A 21,111-nucleotide genomic window follows, 5' to 3' on the forward strand; every position below is an offset into this window, starting at 1 on the left:
CCATTCCCCGGAATGTAGTAGTATACTTATTATTGAGGGGAATGGCCACGGGGTGCTCTGCACTAACTGCCTATTTCCATTTCTCCTGACAGTCGCCCTCCTGCAACTCTGGGGTGATTACTTCCCCCAACTCTGATTATCTCCTCACTCTTCAGTACAGGCCAAGGCTCATCCAGTTCCTCTCCAGATCCCCAACACGGTCTTCAAGGAGCTGCAGCTGGGTGCACTTCACGCAGGTGTAGTTCCCTGGGAGACTCGTAACATTTGGCACAAAGAAAACACAACAGCCATTTACTACACTAGGTACAGAAACATAACAGATTAAAAAAAAAAGGGACCTTAACAGAAGCTTACCCAGAGCCAACACCTCTTTCGAGCCAAAGCTTGACACTCCTAATCTCACCACTGGCTTACTCCCAATAATTCGATTAACTACTTATTTTCTTAATTTTGACTGATAAGTATTTCTCCATTTAATGGGTAAAATTAAATTTTATCTGTTACACCAAAATGGCAAAAATATATCTTTCATATGCACATTCATTCCATAAGATCAGTACCTCCAATGTGGTCATTGAACATTAAACTGAAAAAGATGGTGGAGTGCTAAGGCCACTAGTTATTAATATAAAAATATAAGTATTTAACATAATGCTTAGATTTAAGTGGAAAATGCAATAGTATAAAATCTCTTTAAACTCTAATGCAGCTTGTTTTGGCTCTGACACAACAGGTCCACTGCAGATGCCATCCGATTGTCTTTACACTTAATCCTGTAATAGCTGAACAGCCAAGACATATACTATTGCATTTTCCACTTAAATCAGTTTAATGTTCAATGACCACATTGGAGGGTACTCATCATCAACTAGTTTGGCATTCAATGCCATTGTCCCCAAAAAACTGATCAATAAGATTTAAGACCTTGGCTTTAATACCTCTGTGCAATTGGATTCTGGATTTCTCATTTGCAGACCCCAGTCAGTTTGCATTGGCAACGTTTCCTGCATGATCTCCATCAGCACAGGTGTACCACAAGGCTATATGATTAGAACCCCCCCCCCCCCATCATTTTACATTTATAACCATGTGACTAGATGCAACTCCAATGCCATTTTCAAGGTTGCTGATGACACCACTGTTGTAGGCTGAATCAAAGGTGGTGACAGACCAGCACATAGGAGGGAGACTGAAAATCCGGCTGTGCCACAACCACCTCTTACTGAGTATCAGCAAGACCAAAGAGCTAATTATGGACCTCAGGAGGAGGGGACCAGAGGTCCATCAGCCAGTCCTCACTGGAGGATCAGCAACTTTAATTTCTTTATTATCATTACAGAGGACCTGTCCTGGGCCCAGCGCTTTAAGTACCACAAAGGAAGCATAGCAGCACCTTCACTTTATGTGTTTACAAAGATTTGGCATGACATCTAAAACTTTGACAAACTTCTATAGGTGTGTGGTTGAGAGCATATTGACTGGATGCATGATGGCCTGGTATGGGAACACCAATCTCCTTGAACAGAAATTCCTACAAAAAAATAATGGATATGTCCCAGTCTCACATGTAAAGCCCTTCCCACCATCCAGCACAAACAGATGGGAGCATTGTTACAGCAAAGCAGCATCCATCATTAGGGATTCCCTCCGACCCCCACCCAGGTAATGATCTCTTCTTGCTGCTGCCACCAGGTAGGAACAGTGATACCCCTCAACCATCAGGCTCTTGAACCAAAGGAGATAATGCCACTTGTCCCATGACAGAATTGTTTCAACAATCTATGGACTCATGTTCTCAATATTTATTTCTCTTTTTGTATTTTTAAACTGTTGTCTTCTGCACACTAGTTGAACAGCCAGCTGTTGGAAGTCTTTCATTGATTCTATTATAGATTTATTGAGCATGTCCACAAGAAAAAGAAACCCAAGGTTGTATATAGTGACATAGCTTACACTTTGGAAACCACGTTCTTTCAAAGCTGGCCTTGAATATTCCCAATTATCCATGTTTTATTTGACCTCTCCTTTTAATCTCTCCACTCTACTGAAAATCTTCCCTGATGAAAGCATGGTAAATTTAAATCTTAACCCTTGCCCCTCCCCCCCATAATGTTCTAAATTGCGGAATATTTCCAACATTTGCTTTTTCACCACTGATATCCCCTGGGATTTTTAAAAATATTTTTTATTTAGGTGCATTTTAGATAATTAAAAAAAGTTGCTAGAAAATTGCAACTTCCTTTTACAACCGACATTCTCAAAGTCAAGTTTCACACCAACTCTGGAATAAAATTCAGCCCATTCCACAAAAGTCACACTTCAGCCACAAATTTTATTTTTTTTTTAAATCCACCAGTACACAGATACAGCTATAAACAGCCTGTACAATCCTACACAGAACCTGTACTGAAATAGAAAATGTAAGCCTCCAAATGTAATTAAATGTTAATACCATAATTCTAAACTTCCAGTGACTTTTCAGCATGATTTTTGTTTCAATGTCAGTAACTATAGGATACACCATTGACCAAATACCTATGACTCCTGCTATACAGTCCTGGTGGTCAATTTTCTCTGCAGGCAACTTCACCTACTTGCACTTCTAATAAATCATACTGTAAACCCCAAGAACTATACTTAATGAACCCATTCACAAGTTTCATGAAAAGAAAACATAAATCCAAGAAGCACTATCACAAATATAGCCAGGACAACATTGCCACAGATTATTAAGAGGGAAATCTGCAACTAAAACAAGTTTTGAAGCAGTTATCTATTACAATTCCAACAATGGGAACATGGTCACCTGACCTTGATTTATTTACGACATGTTTTTTTTAAAAAAAGGTATCAGAATGAACATTTTCCCTTTATGTCTGTGTCAAGTCGGGAAAACAAACAGCCTCCATCCTCATTCATGGAATGTTACAGTATGTTTAAACTGTCAAGTCTCTTTCAAAGCCTTCCAGCTTACTGCTGTTTAATAGTATTGTCTACGAATTTCATGATAAAAAAATCTGTAACATCCAAGTACATATAACTTGTTAACCTTTTTTTTACATTGCCAAAAAACATTTACAGACATAACATCTGTAGATGCAAAAAAAAAATGTATGCTAGGGTGAAGAATGGCCATAGATATGCAGGATTCCCTCCTATTTCAAAATGTGTTGCCTATTATTGAGCTACTAAAACCTTGCATTTACAAAATAGTTGATAAAAATATTCCTCTGAATTGTACAAGAGGTACTTCGACCAATGATAAAGAGGCAAGACAGATGTTATTCTGACTTGGTTTCATTCTCTCCGGCTGCTGGTACCTGCAAAATATGAGTGTGTATTAATATACGAAGTAAACTAAAATGCACATCATTATTTTGATTAACTTATTTACCTCATTGGTTTTCCGTTCACCATTTTCTGAGGGTACAGAATCCTCCTTGGTTTCTTGATTAGCCTGTGGAGGATTCGCTTTTGTAGCTTTGGCCTTGGTTTTTTTCTATAGAAGAAAGGCAGCTCTAGGGAATGTTTCCGGAAAAAAAAAAGAGAATACAGAATTTCTTTAAAAAGCAAGTGAAACTCACTTGGGTAGCCGGTTTCTTTCTTGGGATGTCATTGGATTGTTTTATTTGTCTCTGAGAAAGCAAATACAAAAGTCAGCTGTTTAAACAAAAGCTTTATTTGAATAATATATTACAAAACAATTAACTTTGCACCTTACCTTCCTCAGTTGCATGTTACTTGGTGGTGGGTTCTAGAAAGAGGAAAAAAATTAGAAAGCAAAAATACACATTCTACCCATAGACTGCCATTTGCATTTCAGAGGCTTCTGCAACTAAATGTAGTGTATTTGGGGAAAAATAGCATCAAAGTTGTCACTAACGAATATACGAGAAATTAATTGCAAACTACATTTTCTGAAGTTAATTCTAAAATCTAAAAGGAAACAAGAACGAACGTGTAATTGACTTTTATTAGAGGAGGAGATAAAAAATTGTTTACAAAAGGGTTAAATTTTTGGCTTTTCTAAATTTGAATCCGTTTCAGTGTGCATTAATGAGCTCAGCTTTTCCACAACATATTAATCTTCTTGTACGCTTGCACGAGAGGTCTGTAACTCTTTCAACAGAGTTTAAAAACTATGTTTCCAAACTAAAGAAAATAAATCTTACCTTGTCTGATACTGTATCAGAAGCCTGTTAAATGAAGATGACAAACATGTTAAAAGTATTAAATTATTTAACTGCAGCGTCATTGAAGGGGGTGGGGAGAAGAGAAGCCTTCAGAAGGATGGCAGTGTTGTGTTTGCAAACAGTGTGGAGGCCGTAAAATGCGAGAAATCAGCGTGTTGGGAGGGAGGATGTCGAGAGCAGCAAGGGACGTAATGCGAATCCTTCCCGCCTATTTGTGACCTGCTGGACGAACTTCGGAACTCCGTGTTGCCTTTTCTCTGCAAATGGTAACAGAACATTCGAGATTCCGAATGGAGCTCGGAATTTAGGCAGGAGCACCCTTCAACCTCGCGAAAACACGGCTCTTACCTCCGTTGCTTGCGCGTAAAAGGCCAAAAATAAAATAAAATAAAACTTTCATTTTATCTGGGGGGGGGGGGAGGTGGGTGAATAATGGCAAATGTTTGTTAAGCGTTTATATAAATGCATTGACCTTCCACACATGAAAGTGATTAAGTGGTCTTCATTCATGGGGTGCAATTTTGCACGTCTGCTTCAGGAAGGGGGAAATCTCCAGTTAAGAACACTTGGATCTTGTTTTCATTTATATTTTTAAAAAACGCATTACGGTATTACAATCACACTTCACCACTATGCAACATTCCAGACGCAATTACATACAAGAACGAACATGTAATTGATTTTCCCTCTTTTTTTTGGACTCTCTCTGTCAGAAATAAAATTAAAACTACTCACCAGCTTCCTGGGCATATTTTTGAGGATTTTTTAGAAACACTACAATATGAAAATTGGGCAAACTAGAATGCAAACGGATTGCACTCCTTGATCGCCAACTAACTCAATCCCAGAATGGTATTCAACTACCTTGTTACAATACAACTATGGCACGTTAATACTGCCAAACGAACTAGTTCGAACCAGATTTGTTCCTTCACTTCGTGCTACCTAACATTATGATATGTACCTACCTCCGATTGGCTGGATAGGCCTGTTTATCTCGCAAGCAGACCATAATTTGCGAAGTTATTGGCCAAGTCCAGCTGTCAGGCGCCCATCTCGTTCTCATCTCCCCGGGACCCTTTTTAAGTTCGGTTGACTCGAACGCCCAGAGCTCCGGCGGACCTTGCTGATTGGAGCTACCCTCTCACATGGTTTGCTGCTTAACAAAGGGACGATGCAATCTGTATTTCAGAGTTTTATACCAAACAGTGCGCATTAAACCACCAGCATTGCATTTGTCTGTGTGAATTATTTCTGTAAGCGCTTATGCGGCTGCAACTGTTGAAAAGGGACGTCTCAGACGGAGACTGTTAATAAATGGAATGGCTTCTACTTACTGTTGTCGTGGTTGATCGGGGTGGGGTTACAATAGGAAGCTCAAACATGGCGGAGAGCTGTGCGTGGTTGTTAGTGCTGGGCTCGGTTTTGTTATGTAGTCTGTTTAAGATGCTGCTCCCGACCCTTTCTTTGCTTGTAAGTATCTATTTGCGAAAGTACAGCAGCAGAAATGCTATTATAACGGACATTTCAACGGTTTCTGAACCAGCTAATAAAATGCGACCATTTCGAATCGTGTCAACCGCTCTTCTGTGCAAATATTTTTACTAAGTGATGGGATTTTTTTTTAAAAATGCGAAGTTTTTGAAAGCTATCTTACATGCGATCCTCTTTGTTCTATGAGCAATACCAATACATTTGAAGCAAATGTCTGGATTTGCAATGTGTACTTAATAGTAGAAGGTAATTTCGTATTGTTGATAGAAATTGAACTAGAATAAGCACAATTTTTAGGGAAGGCATGTTGTTAATCAAAATGAATAAATGGTTATGGGTACCTGTTAAATTTAATCCAAAACTGGGAGTGATGACTGGGTGTTGCCTTGGTAAGTAGGCATGCCATGAGTAGTAGGAACATACATTCTTTTTAGAAGCTTTGGCTATGTTATTCATTCTTGTTATAAATTATGTCCATCAAGAATGCCGTAGTGACTTATACTGTGTATTACAAGTTGGGAAAGGGAAGAAAGTTGGTATAAAGATGACTACAAAACTTTAAATTTAAAAATATTTTGCAAGCCTGAAGTGACTGCTGAATACTTTTAACATTGTGCGTTAAACTGACCACGGGGGAAGATTTGAATTTAGAATTAAAATACCATAAGTTTAGGAGGTTAATTTTAATCCTGTATGAATTTGCAATGTTCATAAAATAGTTTACAGTTGGTGTAATGTTGAGAAAACAAGTTTCTTTTGTAGATACTATCTGATGGAAATTGTTAACGATTTTGAGTCATTTGACAAGTATATTCTTGCTTGTGGAACAAGTTCAGTTCCCTGTCAAGTGAGATAATTGCAGTTCTGTTCAGGGGAGAAGAAGTTGAGATTTTATTTTTGGATGCTTTCATGATCAAAACAAATGGAGGAGCAAACCTGAGCATTCCTCCCCCTCCCAAAAAAATAAATTGCTATGCCAAACTAGAGCTAATTTCTTATGTAGAACAACAGAAAACCTGGAAATAGTAGAAATTCATTATGTGCCATGTTGTATGACATGGGCCTTTCCAAGATCATGATTGTTCTTGGCAAATTTTTCTAAAGAAGTGGTTTGGTATTGCTTACTGATGGGCAGTGTCTTTACAAGACGGGTGACCCCAGCCATTATTAATACTCTTCAGAGATTGTCTGCCTGCCATTAGTGGTTGTCAAACCTAGACTTGTGTTATGCACCAGCTGCTCATAAGACCATAAGACCTGCTCCCATAGCTTCAAGTGACCCTGATCGAGGAAGTAAGCAGGTGCTACACCTTGACCAAGGGTGACCATCCTACCACCCATATTATATATTGATGGGGTAAATGCAAGCAGGCTTTTTCCACTGATATTGGGTTAGACTAGAGTTAGAGGTATAGACAATAGGTGCAGAAGTAGACCATTCAGCCCTTCGAGCCTGCACCGCCATTTTGAGCTCATAGCTGATCATCTACCATCAATACTCGGTTCCTGCCTTGTCCCCATATCCCTTGATTCCCCTATCCATAAGATACCTATCTAGCTCCTCCTTGAAAGCAGCCCGGTGGGTTTAGGGGTGAAAGGCGAAATGTTTAAGGGAAACATCTTCACTCAGAGGGTAGGTATGGGTAGAATGTGGGTTTGGTTTCAACACATGAGAAATTTGGTTAGTTACATGGAGGGGAGTGGTCCAGGTGCAGTTCAATGGAATAAACAGATTAATTGTTTGCACAAACTAATTGAGCCAAAGGGCCTGTTACTGTGATGTAATGTTATACGACTATGAAAATGGAAATCTGGAAAGAGGAGTGGGCATTGAATGAAGAAGACTGGGTCTGGAAAATATACATTTGGTCAAACAAACGCAATCGGACTTTATTTTATCCCAGAAAGATGGCACATCTATTTGACGTAATGCCTTACCCACAAGCTGATGCTTTCAACTGTGCAGCTTTCCCCCTTTACTGTATTGTGCTCAAAGGCCTGGGTTCAGCTGTTTATTGGAATAGCTGTGCCTTCTCAGCTGACAATAAAGGGTGGTCATTTTTGGAATTGACAGACTTTCAAGCACCAGAAAATGCTGTCCCCACAGATGAATTTGTTTTATTTCAGGCAGCGTGGAGGTGATGTTCAGCATTTTCCACTTCCCACTGTGTACTGTGTTCAATTCTGGTCAGCTCTTTACAGGAAGGATGTGGAAACTGCAGAGAGAGAGAATGTGGGGAGATTATGAGGATGTTGCCTAGATTGGAGAGCATGCCTTATGAGAATAGGTTGAATGAACTTTCTCCTTGGAGCAATGGAGGATGAGAGGTGGCCTGATAGAGGTGTATAAGATAATGAGAGGCATTGATTGTGTGGATAACCAGGGGCTTTTTCCTAGGGTTGAAATGGCTAATGTGAAGGGGCGTTATTTTAAGGTGCTTGAAATTCAGTACAAGGGAGGATGTCAGAGTTAAGTTTGTCACATGGAGACTGGGTGCCTGGAATACACTGCCAGCGAAGGTTGTAAAGGCGGATACAATAGGGTCTTCAAACAGACTGGGCACATGGAGCTCAGACAAGGCACAGGATAGAAGTGTCCCTGAGAAGAAATTGCTCTCAAGTGGCAGGAGCAGGGATCCGTGGCTGACAAGGGAAGTTACAGTTTGCATAAAAGCCAAGGAAAGGGGTTATAGGGTAGGAAAGTGAGTGGGAAGTTGGATGATTGGGAAGCTTTTTAAATCCAACAAAAGGCAACCAAAAAAGCTATAAGAAGGGGAAAGATGAAATGAGAGCAAAATAACCAATAATATAAAATAGGATACTGAAAGATTTTTAGTCATATAAAGGGTAAAAGGGAGGTGAGAGTTAATATTGGGCCACTGGGAAAACTATATGCTTTTGCTACCTCAATAGGGGACAAAGAAATTAGATCAACTTACTTTGCATCTGTCTTCACTCTGGAATTCACTAGCAGTGTGCCAGAGGTCTGTGAGTGTCTGGGAGCAGGAGTGAGAGCCATTGCTTTTACAAAGGAAAATGTGCTAGGCAGACTCAAAGGTCTTAAGGTGGATAAGTCACCTGGACCAGATGCACTACATCCCAGAGTCTGAGAGAGGTTGCTGAAGAGAAACTGATGCATTGGTCATGATCTTTCAAGAATCACTTGATTCTGACATTGCCCTGCAGGACTGGAAAATTGCAAATGTCACTCCACTCTTTAAGAAGGGAGGAAGACAGAAGAAAGGAAACTATAGGCCAGTAGCCTAATCTCAGTGGTTGGGAAAGTGTTGGTCTATTATTAAGGATGAGGTTTCAGGGTACTTGGAGACTAATTAAAAAATAAGTCAAAGTCAGCATGGTTTCTATACAGGGAAACCTTGCCTGACAAATCTGTGGAGTTCTTCGCGGAAACATAGAAACTAGGTGCAGGAGTAGGCCATTCAGCCCTTCGAGCCTGCGCCGCCATTCAGTATGATCATGGCTGATCATCCAACTCAGAACCCTGTACCTGCTTTCTCACCATACCCCCGATCCCTTTAGGGCCATATCTAACTTCCTCTTAAATATAGCCAATGAACCGGCCTCAACTGTTTCCTGTGGCAGAGAGTTCCACAGATTCACCACTCTCTGTGTGAAGAAGTTTTTCCTCATCTCGGTCCTAAAAGGCTTCTCCTTTATCCTTAAACTGTGACCCCTTGTTCTGGACTTCCCCCAACATCAGAAACAATCTTCCTGCATCTAGCCTGTCCAATTCCTTTAGAATTTTTATACGTTTCAATAAGATCCCCCCTCAATCTTCTAAATTCCAGTGAGTATAAGCCTAGTCGATCCAGTCTTTCTTCATATGAAAGTCCTGCCATCCCAGGAATCAATCTAGTGAACCTTCTCTGTACTCCCTCTATGGCAAGAATGTCTTTCCTCAGATTAGGGGACCAAAACTGCACACAATATTCTAGGTGCGGTCTCACCAAGGCCTTGTACAACTGCAGTAGAACCTCCCTGCTCCTGTACTTAAATCCTTTTGCTATGAATGCCAACGTACCATTTGCCTTTTTCACCGCCTGCTGTACCTGCATGCCCACCTTCAATGACTGGTGTACAATGACACCCAGGTCTCGTTGCATCTCCCCTTTTCCTAATCGGCCACCATTCAGATAATAATCTGTTTCCCTGTTCTTGCAATCAAAGTGGATAACCTCACATTTATTCACATTAAATTGCATTTGCCATGAATTTGCCCACTCACCTAACCTATCCAAGTCACCATGCATCCTCTTAGCATCCTCCTCACAGCTAACACCACTGCCCAGCTTCGTGTCATCCGCAAACTTGGAGAAGCTGCATTTAATTCCCTCGTCTAAATCATTAATATATATTGTAAACAACTGATGTCCCAGCACTGAGCCTTGTGGTACCCCACTAGTCACTGCCTGCCATTCTGAAAAGGTCCCATTTACTCCCACTCTTTGCTTCCTGTCTACCAACCAAATCTCTATCCACATCAATACCATACCCCCAATACCATGTGCTTTAAGTTTGCACACTAATCTCCTGTGTGGGACCTTGTCAAAAGCCTTTTGAAAATCTAAATATACCACATCCACTGGTTCTCCCCTATCCACTCTACTAGTTACATCTTAAAAAAATTCTATAAGATTCGTCAGACATGATTTTCCTTTCACAAATCCATGCTGACTTTGTCCGATGATTTCACCTCTTTCCAAATGTGCTGTTATCACATCTTTGATAACCGACTGTAGCATTTTCCCCACCGATGTCAGACTAACCGGTCTATAATTCTCCGGTTTCTCTGTCCCTCCTTTTTTAAAAAGTGTGGTTACATTAGCCACCTTCCAATCCTCAGGAACTAATCCAGAATCTAAGGAGTTTTGAAAAATTATCACTGATGCATCCACTATTTCTTGGGCTACTTCCTTAAGCACTCTGGGATGCAGATCATCTGGTCCTGGGGATTTATCTGCCTTTAATCCCTTCAATTTACCCAACACCACTTTCCTACTAACATGTATTTCCCTCAGTTCCTCCATATCACTAGACCCTCGGTCCCTTACTATTTCCGGAAGATTATTTATGTCCTCCTTAGTGAAGACAGAACCAAAGTAGTTATTCAATTGGTCTGCCATGTCTATGTTCCCTATGATCAATTCACCTGTTTCTGACTGTAAAGGACCTACATTTGTCTTGGCCAATCTTTTTCTTTTCACATATAAAAGCTTTTACAGTCAGTTTTTATGTTCCCTGCCAGCTTTCTCTCATAATCTTTTTTCCCTTTCCTAATTAAGCCCTTTGTCCTCCTCTGCTGGTCTCTGAATTTCTCCCAGTCCTCAGGTGTGCCACTTTTTTTTGCTAATTTATATGTTTCTTCTTTGGACTTGATACTATCCCTAATTTCCCTTGTCAGCCACGGGTGCACTAACTTCCTTGGTTTATTCTTTTGCCAAACTGGGATGAACAATTGTTGTAGTTCATCCATGCGATCTTTAAATGCATGCCATTGCATATCCACCGTCAACCCTTGAAGTATCATTTGCCAGTCTATCTTAGCTAATTCTCGTCTCACACCTTCAAAGTTACCCTTCTTTTAAGTTCAGAACCTTTGTTTCTGAATTAACTATGTCACTCTCCATCTTAATGAAGAATTCCACCATATTATGGTCACTCTTACCCAAGGGGCCTCGCACGACAAGATTGCTAACTAACCCTTCCTCATTGCTCAATACCCAATCTAGAATGGCCTGCTCTCTAGTTGGTTCCTCGACACGTTGGTTCAGAAAACCATCCCGCATACATTCCAAGAAATCCTCTTCCTCAGCACCCTTACCAATTTGGTTCACCCAATCTATATGTAGATTGAAGTCACCCATTATAACTACTGTTCCTTTATTGCACGCATTGCTAATTTCCTGTTTAATGCCGTCCCTAACCTCACTACTACTGTTAGGTGGCCTGTACACAACTCCCACCAGTGTTTTCTGCCCTTTAGTGTTATGCAGCTCTACCCATATTGATTCCACATCCTCCAGGCTAAAGTCCTTCCTTTCTATTGTGTTAATCTCCTCTCTAACCAGCAACGCTACCCCACCTCCTTTTCTTTCCTGTCTATCCCTCCTGAATATTGAATATCCCTGGATGTTGAGCTCCCATCCTTGGTCACCCTGGAGCTATGTCTCTGTGATCCCAACTATATCATATTCATTAATAACTATCTGCACATTCAATTCATCCACCTTGTTATGAATGCTCCTCGCATTGACACACAAAGCCTTCAGGCTTGTTTTTACAACACTCTTAGCCCTTATACAATTATGTTGAAAAGTGGCCCTTTTTGCTTTTTGCCCTGGATTTGCCTGCCTGCCATTTTTACTTTTCACCTTACTGCTTTTTGCTTCTACCCTCATTTTACACCCCTCTGTCTCTCTGCACTTGTTCCCATCCCCCTGCCACATTAGTTTAAAGCCTCCTGAACAGCAGTAACAAGAGGAAGTAACAAGCAGACTGGTCAAAGGTGAGGCAGTGGATGTCATTTACTTGGATTTTCAGAAGGTATTTGATAAGATGCCACACATGAGGCTACTTAACAAGATAAAGTCCTATGGTGTTACAGGAAAGATACTGGCATGGATAGAGGAATGACTGATGGGCTGGAGGCAGCAAGTGGGAATAAAAGGGGCCTTTTCTGGTTTGCTGCTGGTGACTAGTGGTTTTCCTCAGGGGTTAGTATGGGGGCCACTACTTTTCACATTGTCAAGATTTAGATAATGGAATTGATGACTTTGTGGCAAAATGTGCGGATTATACAAAGGTAGGTGGAGGGGTAGGTAGTGCTGAGGAAGCAATGCAATTCCAGCAGGACTTTGACAAATTGGAAGAATGGGCAAAAAAGTGACAGATGGAATGCCATGTTGGGAAATGTACGATTGTGCATTTTGGTAAAAGGAACAGGAGTGCGGACTATATTTAAATACGGAGAAGGCTCAAAGAAGTACCAAGGGACTTGGGAGTCCCTGTGCAAGACTCCCAGAAGGTTAATTTACAGGTTCAGTCTGTGGTAAAGAAAGCAAATGCAATGTTGGCATTTATTTCAAGGGGAATATGTTACAAAAACAAGGAGATAATACTGAGCCTTCATGAGACACTTGTCATGCACAACCTGGGAGTATTGTCAACAATTTTAGGCCCCATATCTTAGAAAGGATGTGTTGTCATTGGAGGGAGTCCAGAGGAGATTCATGAGGATGATTCTGGGAATGAAAAGGTTAACACATGAGGAATGTTTGGCGGCTTTGGGCCTGTACTCACTAGAATTTAGAAGATTGCATGGGAATCTCATTGAAACCTACTGAACGTTGAAAGGACCAGATAGGGTGGATATGGAGAGCATGTTTCCTATGGTGGGGTATCTAGAACTAGAGGGCACAGCTTCAAAATTGAGAGGTGACTTTATGAGAAGAGAGGTAAGGAAGACTTTTTTAAAAATCTGTAGTGAATCTGGAGGCTAAGGGTATATTTAAGGTGGAAACCGCTAGTTTCCTGATCAGTCAGGGCATCAAATGATACGGCGGGAAGGCAGGTGTATGGGGTTGAGTGGGATCTCAGATCAAACGTATTGGATGGCAGAACAGACTTGTTGGGCTGAATGGCCTAATTCTACTCCTTGTTTTTATTGTCTTGTGGTCTATCCGGACGGTAGTGTAGAAGTTCGCATGATGGTATAGCTCAATTCTGGCGCTGTCAGTAAGGTGTTTATTTTCTACCTATGACCACGTGAATTTCCTCTGCGTGTACCAGTTTCCTCCCACAGTCAGAAGCTGTACCAGTTACTAGGTTGATTAATTGGTCATTGTCAATTGTCTATGATTAGTCCAGTGTGAAATAGTTGGATTGCTGGGCATTGTAGCTCATTGGGCTGGAAGGGACTGTGTCCACACTGTATTCCTAAATAAACTAAAAATGTTTGGATTAAGCTGGCAGAAGTAGTGGTTGAGAAAGGCACAGCAGAACCATTTAAAACCCAATGAAATAAATGAGTAGGAGAGGTTTAGAGCGCTGTGGTCCGTATGCGTCGTATAGGACAAGCTTGGCCATAAGACCAAAAGACACAGGAGCAGCATTAGACTATTCAGCCCATCAGGTCTGCTCCACCATTCCATCGTGGCTGATTTCTCCCCCCTCGACCCCATTCTCCTGCCTTCTCCGCATAACATTTGATGCCCTTACTAGTCAAGACCCTATCAATCTCTGCTTTAAATATTCTCAATGGCTTGGCCAAAAACTGCCATCTGTGGCAATGAATTCTACAGATTAACCATCCTCTGGCTAAAGAAATTTTTCCTCATATCTGTGATTTGCTTGCTAAATGGTGCTTTAAAGAGTCAAGTTTCTAAATATCACTCCACTTCTTCCCATTTGCAGATAGTAATTTAGTAATTTCTTCAACAAAAGCAGTATGTAAGTAAGCTAGTTCTAAAATCTGCAGACGAATCATGTTGTCAAACTCCACATTGTCAACACCATTGACATCAGAAACCGGAAAAGGAAATGTGACTGTGTACGATCATGAAATATACTTGCACAGTTTAAATTCCTTTGTGCGCTCATAGCAAAAGATGTGTGTACACGCTTACCTTAGAGGAAAAGTTGTTCAGGAACCTCTCCAAAGCCATTATGTCCTTTCTCAAATAAAGGAGCCAATTATCAATAAAGGGGAATATCTCAGCTGTACATACTTGCTCTTATATTCTAGTCCTTATGAGGACTTGCATTTTAGTAGCGGAAAGTTAAACAAAAGATTTGCCCCTTATAGACAATTGAATGCATAGTGGATGATCCAATATGCTTTCATAGCTCGGTAGGGTTTCAGGTTTCTGAATCTTTGGGATCTCTTCTCGGGAAGTTATGACCTGTTTTTAAAACAAAAGGGTTACACCTGACCCCAAGGAGGACTAATATCCTAGTGGGCAGTTTTGTAAGAGCTGTTGGAGAGGGTTTAAAGTAATCTGGGCTGGGGGAGGGGGGGTGGATTGAGAAGTGAAGTGATAGGGCTGAAGGTGGGGCAGTTGGTATACAAGTCAATGCTGTGTGTACTGAGACTGAGGAAAGACTGGTAGATGATAGAGCAGAATTGCAGTCAGTGGGATGATTTGAAGTGCAACATAGCAAAATTGAAAAGGTTGATGAGTACAGGACTGAAGGTGCTATATTTGAATGCTCACAGTATACAGAATAAGGTAGCTGATACTGTAGCACAGTTAGAGATTGGCAGGTGTGATGTTGTGGACATCACTGAATCATGGCTGGAAGATCATATTTGGAAGCTTAATATCCAAGGATGCATGCTGTATTGAAAGGATAGGCAGAGAGAGTGAGGTGGCTCTTGGTTTTAAAAAAAGTGCAATTAAATCCTTAAAAAGAGGTCTTATTGGATCAGAAGATCCTTGTGGATAAAGTTAATAAACTGCAATGACAAAAAGACCCTGATTAGAGTTGTATGTAGGCCTCTGTATGTAGCCAGGATATGAGATACACATTACAATGTGAAATAGAAAAGTAATAACAGCAATATTACAATAGTCTTGGGAGATTTCAGTGTGCAGGTAGATTGGGAAAATCAGATCAACAGAAGGCAACTTAAAAAAAAGCCTTGAGGAGGGAATCGATGAAATATAAAGTTAAACAGAAGAGGATACCAAAAGGTTTTTTTTCCCCCATATATAAAGAATAAAGGAGAGATGAGAGTGGACCACTGGAAAATGATGCTAGAGAGGTGGTAATGAGGGACAAAGAAATGGTGGATGGACTTAGTATTTGGCCTCAGTCTTCACTTGTGGAAGATACCAGTAGTATGCCAGAAACTCGCAGGTGTCATGGGGCAAAGACGAGTGTAGTTGCTATTGCTAAGGAGAAGCTACTTGGGAAGCTGAAAGGTCTGAAGGCAGTTAAGTTACCTGGATTAAATGGAATACACCCCAAGGTTCTGAAAGAGGTAGCTGAAGAGATTGTGGAGGCATTGGTTCCTTCAAGAACCAATGGTTTTGGAAATGGTTCTGGAGGACTGGAAAATTGCAATGTCACCCCACTCTTTATGAAGGGAGGGAGGAAGCAAAAAGGAAACTACTGTCCAGTTAGCCTGATTTCAGTGGTTGAGAAGATGTTGGAGTCCATTATCAAGTATGAGGTTTCGGGGTACTTGGAGGCACAGGATAAAGTAGACCAAAGTCAGTATGGTTCTTTAAGGAGAAATTGTGCCTGACAAATATGTTGGAATTCTTTGAGGAAATAACAGGCAGGGTAGACAAAGAACAGTCAAAAGTTGTTTTTTTGGATTTTCAGAAGGCCTTTGACAAGATGTCACACTTGAGACTGTTCAAAAAGATAACAGCTTGTGATATTACAGGAAAGGTACTCGCATGGATAGAAGATCGGTTGACTGACAGAAGGCAGAGTGGGAATAAGGGGGGCTAATTTTGGTTGTCTACTGGTGACTGTTGGTGTTCTGCAGGGGTCTGTGTTGGAATTGCTTTTCACATTATATGTCAATGATTTGGATGACAGAATTAATAGTTTTTGTGGTCAAGTTTGCAAACAATACGAAAATTGGTGTACAGGCAGGTAATGATAAGGAAGCAAGGAGTTTGCAGGAGGACTTGGACAAATTGGGAGAATGGGCAAAGAAGTGGCAGATGGAATATAGTGTAGGGGAGTGTATGGTCGTGCACTTTGGTAGAAGGAATAAAGGTGTAGACTGTTTTCTAAACAGAAACTTCAAAAATCAGAGGGGCAAAGGAGCTTGTGAGTCCTTGTGCAGGATTCCCTAAAGGTTAACTTGCAGGTTGAATCATTGGTAAGGAAAACAAATGCAATATTAGCATTAATTTTGAGATGACTGGAATACAAAAGCAAGGATGTGATGCTGAGGGACGGGTCAGAACGCACTTGGATTGTTGTGAGCAGTTTTGGGCCTCCTGTATAAAAGAATTGGGGGGGGGGGGGGTGTTCATTGAAACCTAATGAATCTTGAAAGGCCTAGATAGATTGTGGAGGGGTTGTTTCCTATTGTGAGGGAGTCTAGGACCAGGGGGCACAGCCTCAAAATAGTGGGATGTCCATTTAGAACAGAGATAAGAATTTCTTTAGCCAGAGGATTGTGAATCTGTGGAATTCATTCCCAAGATGGCAGTGTAGGCTAAGTCATTGATTATATTTAAAGTGGAAGTTGATACATTCTTGATTAGTCAGGGTGTCAGAGGTTGCAAGGAAGGAGGCATGAGAGTGAAGCTGAGAGGGATAGTCAATCAGCCATAGTGGAATGGTGGGGCAGACTGATGGGCTAAATGGCCTAAATATGCTCCAATGTCTTATGGATTTTTTTATACTGAGTTTCTGATTTGACAAAATACCAAATTACTATTTACTGTCTTGTGGGGGGGGGGGAAAGTCTTTGTAACGTCATGTATCTGGCACGTTCAGACCTGGTCGGAGGCATTGGCAGGTGCTAGTAAGCACAATTTGCTTTTGCTCAACGTGTGTTTACGGTCATGCTGTTGATAATGGAGACGTGCTACATTCCAAAGGTTGTTGGTTTCTTATCTAATGAACTTTGAAGATTATGTTGCAGCATGTATCGATGCTACAACATATTTGGTTGCGTATGTTAGTCCAGTCAGCGCAAAGCAACCTTGACAGCTTGAAGCCAAAAGGTGTGCTAATTTAGCGGAAACATTGTGCTTCAGCATGTGAGAGGACACACTCATTCCTTCTCGCCCTGCCTCAGGACATAGTTATGCATTCAATTTATTTGACCCGAAGCCAACTGCTCAAATGGTTTGCAAACAGAAGCAAGAATTAATTTGGCAGTTGGGGGAAAAAGAACAACAAACTGTGTACACAGTTGGTTCTGGTTTCTTCCCAAGCTTTCAGAGAATGTTGCAAATACATTATGCAGCCATACACTCGTGTTTACTGAGTAAGGCAAACAATAGTGAAGAGGAAAACTTGGTTAATGCCATTGAAGATTATTTGTGGCCTCTGTCTTTAGGCTGCTACCCTGTTGCTGCATTTACATGCTTCTACCTACAGCAGCTGGTGATCAACCAAGCACTGCTTTAAGGATAAAATGAATGATAACATTCATTGTGATTTCCAAGAACTGAAAAGTGATGCGCAGTTGTGTTGTAAATCAATCTGGATCCAGCAAAAAAAATCACAAAGATTTGTATGAAACTATGTTGTGACACAGGCCCATTATGACATTTCTCTCTCTCTTGCTGCATTGTTTCATCTTCCATACCTGCAACTGAATTACTGTTGCTCCATTGCTCTCAGTTAACCCAGTGGAATAACCAACCCAAAGGGCATCATCGGCATCCTTTCAGCATGCAGACTGCATGGATTCCACTGGTGAAACCATGCCATCTGAACCGTGTTTAAAGTTACACAGTAGATTCAAGCCTTTCCAGTTTGCTTATCACTCAAATTGGTGCACGGGTGCTGTAAGCTTTCTGCCCTCCACTCCATCCTGTCCCACCTGGAAAATGCTGTTGGATCTTGGTCTTCTTGATAGAAAGACCGCAGTCGGTCTTTGGCACCAGCTCAATCACACTGAGTGCTGGTGACCCCCAGGGCTGTGTACTTGACCTGCTACCGTTCATGCTGACTTGCAACTGCACTCTGAGATCCAGCACATTGTCCTGACCAGCGGCATCACCGTCTGGTACGGGAATTGCAAAGCATCTGACCTCAAGACCCAACACCAGTATTGCGCGGACTGCTGAGAGGATTGCCAGGATCTCTCTCCCACCCGTCTGAGCCAACTGACCCCACCAGCGCCACCGTCAGGTAGGAGGTACTGTAGCATTTGGACAAGAATGGGAAATAGTTTCTTCCTGCAGGCCGTGAGACTACTGAACCTCCGTCACCACCCAGGTGAAGCACCAGTAGCACTATACTGTTTACTTTTTAACTTGTGTCGGAAGTGCACCTTATCATTTGTTAATTTATTAGTGGTAATATTGCTTTGTGTTGTTTGTGAGTTATATGTACTATGCCTTGCATCTTGGTCCTAAAGGAACGTTGGTTGGTTTAGTGGTATACATGCATGTGGTTGAATGACAGTAGTTGAACTTGAGATGCCCAGAGCGCAAAATGATTACTTTGAAGAAAAGCTCTCCTTTGTAATGAGATCGCTGTTCTTTTTGAACAAGCCCCCCGCCCCCACCTTTTTTTAGGATTGTCCTATCTTTATATTTGTCAAACAAAAGTTTTTAATTTGAAGTTTATTGTGTTCTTGTAATTGGGATAAATGCAGGTTATGCATTCTGAGTTTTTATAGTGGACACCTATTGATCTATTGTTAGTATTTCAGGATGGTGTCTTAACAGATCAAACTGATTTTAGAGTTTTTTTAATGCAGATAAATTTGGGTCTCTTACAAAAAGCTAGTTTTGAATAGCCTGAAGTGTATTACAAGGCAGCAACAGGATTGAGCATGTCTATAAGGTTTCCAGAGTCTCCCAAGTACTCTGTATATTTCTTTGTGAAGGATTCACTCCAGGGCAAAGCAGCGTGAGGCATGTTAAACTGGTACTACAGGAGTTGAGTCTTCAATTGATGGGAGGGAAGGTTTTACAAAGGGAATTAATAAACTGAATGCAACAACATGCTAGAGGTTCTCTAAGTCAAACAGCATCTGTGGGAGGAAAGGAAATTGTTTATTGTCACTATGTACTGAGATACTTGTCTTGCATTTCCTTCATGCAGATCAATTCATTCCACAGTGCATTAAGGTAGAACAAGGTATAACAATAGCAATGTAGAATTAAGTGTGATTTTTTTTTACACTTCAGTCCCAATGTAGGGTTTTGACCTGAAGTGTTGATAATTCCTTTCCTCCCATAGATGCTGCTCGAACTGTCGAGTTCCTTCTGCAGGTAGTTTGTTACTCCAGATTCCAACATCTGCAATCTCTTGTGACCCCATTCATAAAACGATTGGTCATTATTTGGATTCAAATAGACTAGTTAGTAGTCAATTGTGTGAGTGTGTAAGCACATCATCCCCTCTTATGAATGCCCAACTTGTGTATAGCCCATACATATGATCCAGCATTTGGGAGGCTGGCAGTATGGGTTTGCCTGCTATGACCCCAATCTCAATGACGTCTGGTTTGTGGGCTGTTTAGCCATGCCTAGTATTCCTACTATTGCTGGTCAACTTCACTGAAAATGGGAAACTTCAGAAATGCATTGAGCTGATATAATTTTCATGAGTGTTTGACACCAACGGATTGTTGTTGACTGTCTTGGTGAATACTAATACAAGTCATTAGAGACATTTCTTTTTACACTCTGTCTTATTTACCTCACTTCTTCCCAGAATGAGGCTCTGTAATGCCATTCGTTGTTTTTAACTCTGATTACTTCAAAATCAGTTCAGTAATATTTATGCTTCAGTACCATTGTTTGTCCACTCCAAGCAACTGATGTGCTGTGGTGTTCATGTTAAATCCGCTTTGTATGTCCTATAATACGTAGTTCAGCCAGATTAACATTTTGGCCATGCCTTAATCTTTTTCCAACCTTGTAAATGTTCAACCAGCTGTCATTAACTCAGGGAAAAATAGTCTGTGTATGGGACACAGAGGTCCATTTATAATCCAAGTCTTTGAAATCTCAAACAGTGCTGATTACACGATGACACAGATTTGTTTGATAATTACTTTAGATATCACCCATTAACTGAAGACACTAAGGTGGAGATTTTGCCTGTTCATTGTTGGAGCAGAAGCATATCTTTACATCTTCAAATTACTGACTGGCATTGGGAGAAGATGAAAGGAACCCCAGGACCCTCATTTAAACTTCAAGATTTGAAGACCATGACTAAAAATTGTGTATTTAATTTTACATAAAATTTCTTTACCTGTGTCATTGTTCACTTCCCCCTTCAGCTTTTTTATAAAATTAATTTAGGATACTGAGAACCTTTTTAAAATTAATTCTACACAAATCAAACTGTTGACAAAAATCACTCCCATGTAGTTTTCAGGCTTTTAGGTACATTTGTTTCACTTCACTAATCGGAATATATATTAGATTTGGCTATAAGTAATTGCTAGGTCATGACACAACTGCGTGTAATAGCATTAGAGGAGAGATTCATAAGGATTTTGTCAGAGCTGGAGAAATACACAGTGGCCACTTTATTAGGCACATCTGCTTGTTAATGCAAATATCTAATTAGCCAATCACGTGGCAGTAACTCAAATACATAAAAGCATGCAGACATGGTCAAGAGGTTCAGTTGGTGTCCAGACCAATCGTCAGAATAGGGAAGAAATGTGATCAAAGAAACAGTGACAGCGGAAAGATAGTTGGTGCCGGATGGGGTGGTTGAGTAGCTCTCAAAC

General features: G+C 40.8%; 2 protein-coding genes across 2 annotated transcripts in view; one reads left to right on the top strand and one right to left on the bottom strand.

Moving 5' to 3' along the window:
- Positions 1 to 2,312: 2,312 nt before the first annotated feature.
- On the bottom strand, positions 2,313 to 5,111 carry LOC132393500 (non-histone chromosomal protein HMG-14A-like). Its single transcript, XM_059968838.1, has 6 exons — positions 4,929 to 5,111; positions 4,173 to 4,196; positions 3,722 to 3,754; positions 3,585 to 3,635; positions 3,395 to 3,499; positions 2,313 to 3,320 (listed from the first exon to the last, which is right to left on the bottom strand). Exons 1-6 carry the CDS (start codon positions 4,941 to 4,943, stop codon positions 3,282 to 3,284), a joined length of 267 nt encoding a protein of 88 aa, XP_059824821.1. The 5' UTR covers positions 4,944 to 5,111; the 3' UTR covers positions 2,313 to 3,281.
- A 442-nt stretch (positions 5,112 to 5,553) lies between these two features.
- get1 (guided entry of tail-anchored proteins factor 1) overlaps positions 5,554 to 21,111 on the top strand; it is a 29,797-nt gene continuing 14,239 nt past the window's right edge. The window contains exon 1 of the mRNA XM_059968837.1: positions 5,554 to 5,666. Coding sequence (XP_059824820.1) covers positions 5,577 to 5,666 — 90 coding nt within the window. The 5' untranslated portion in view covers positions 5,554 to 5,576. The remainder of the gene's footprint in view (positions 5,667 to 21,111) is intronic.

The sequence above is a fragment of the Hypanus sabinus genome, chromosome 4, assembly GCF_030144855.1.
Source record: "Hypanus sabinus isolate sHypSab1 chromosome 4, sHypSab1.hap1, whole genome shotgun sequence".
NCBI classification, from domain to species: Eukaryota; Metazoa; Chordata; class Chondrichthyes; order Myliobatiformes; family Dasyatidae; genus Hypanus; species Hypanus sabinus.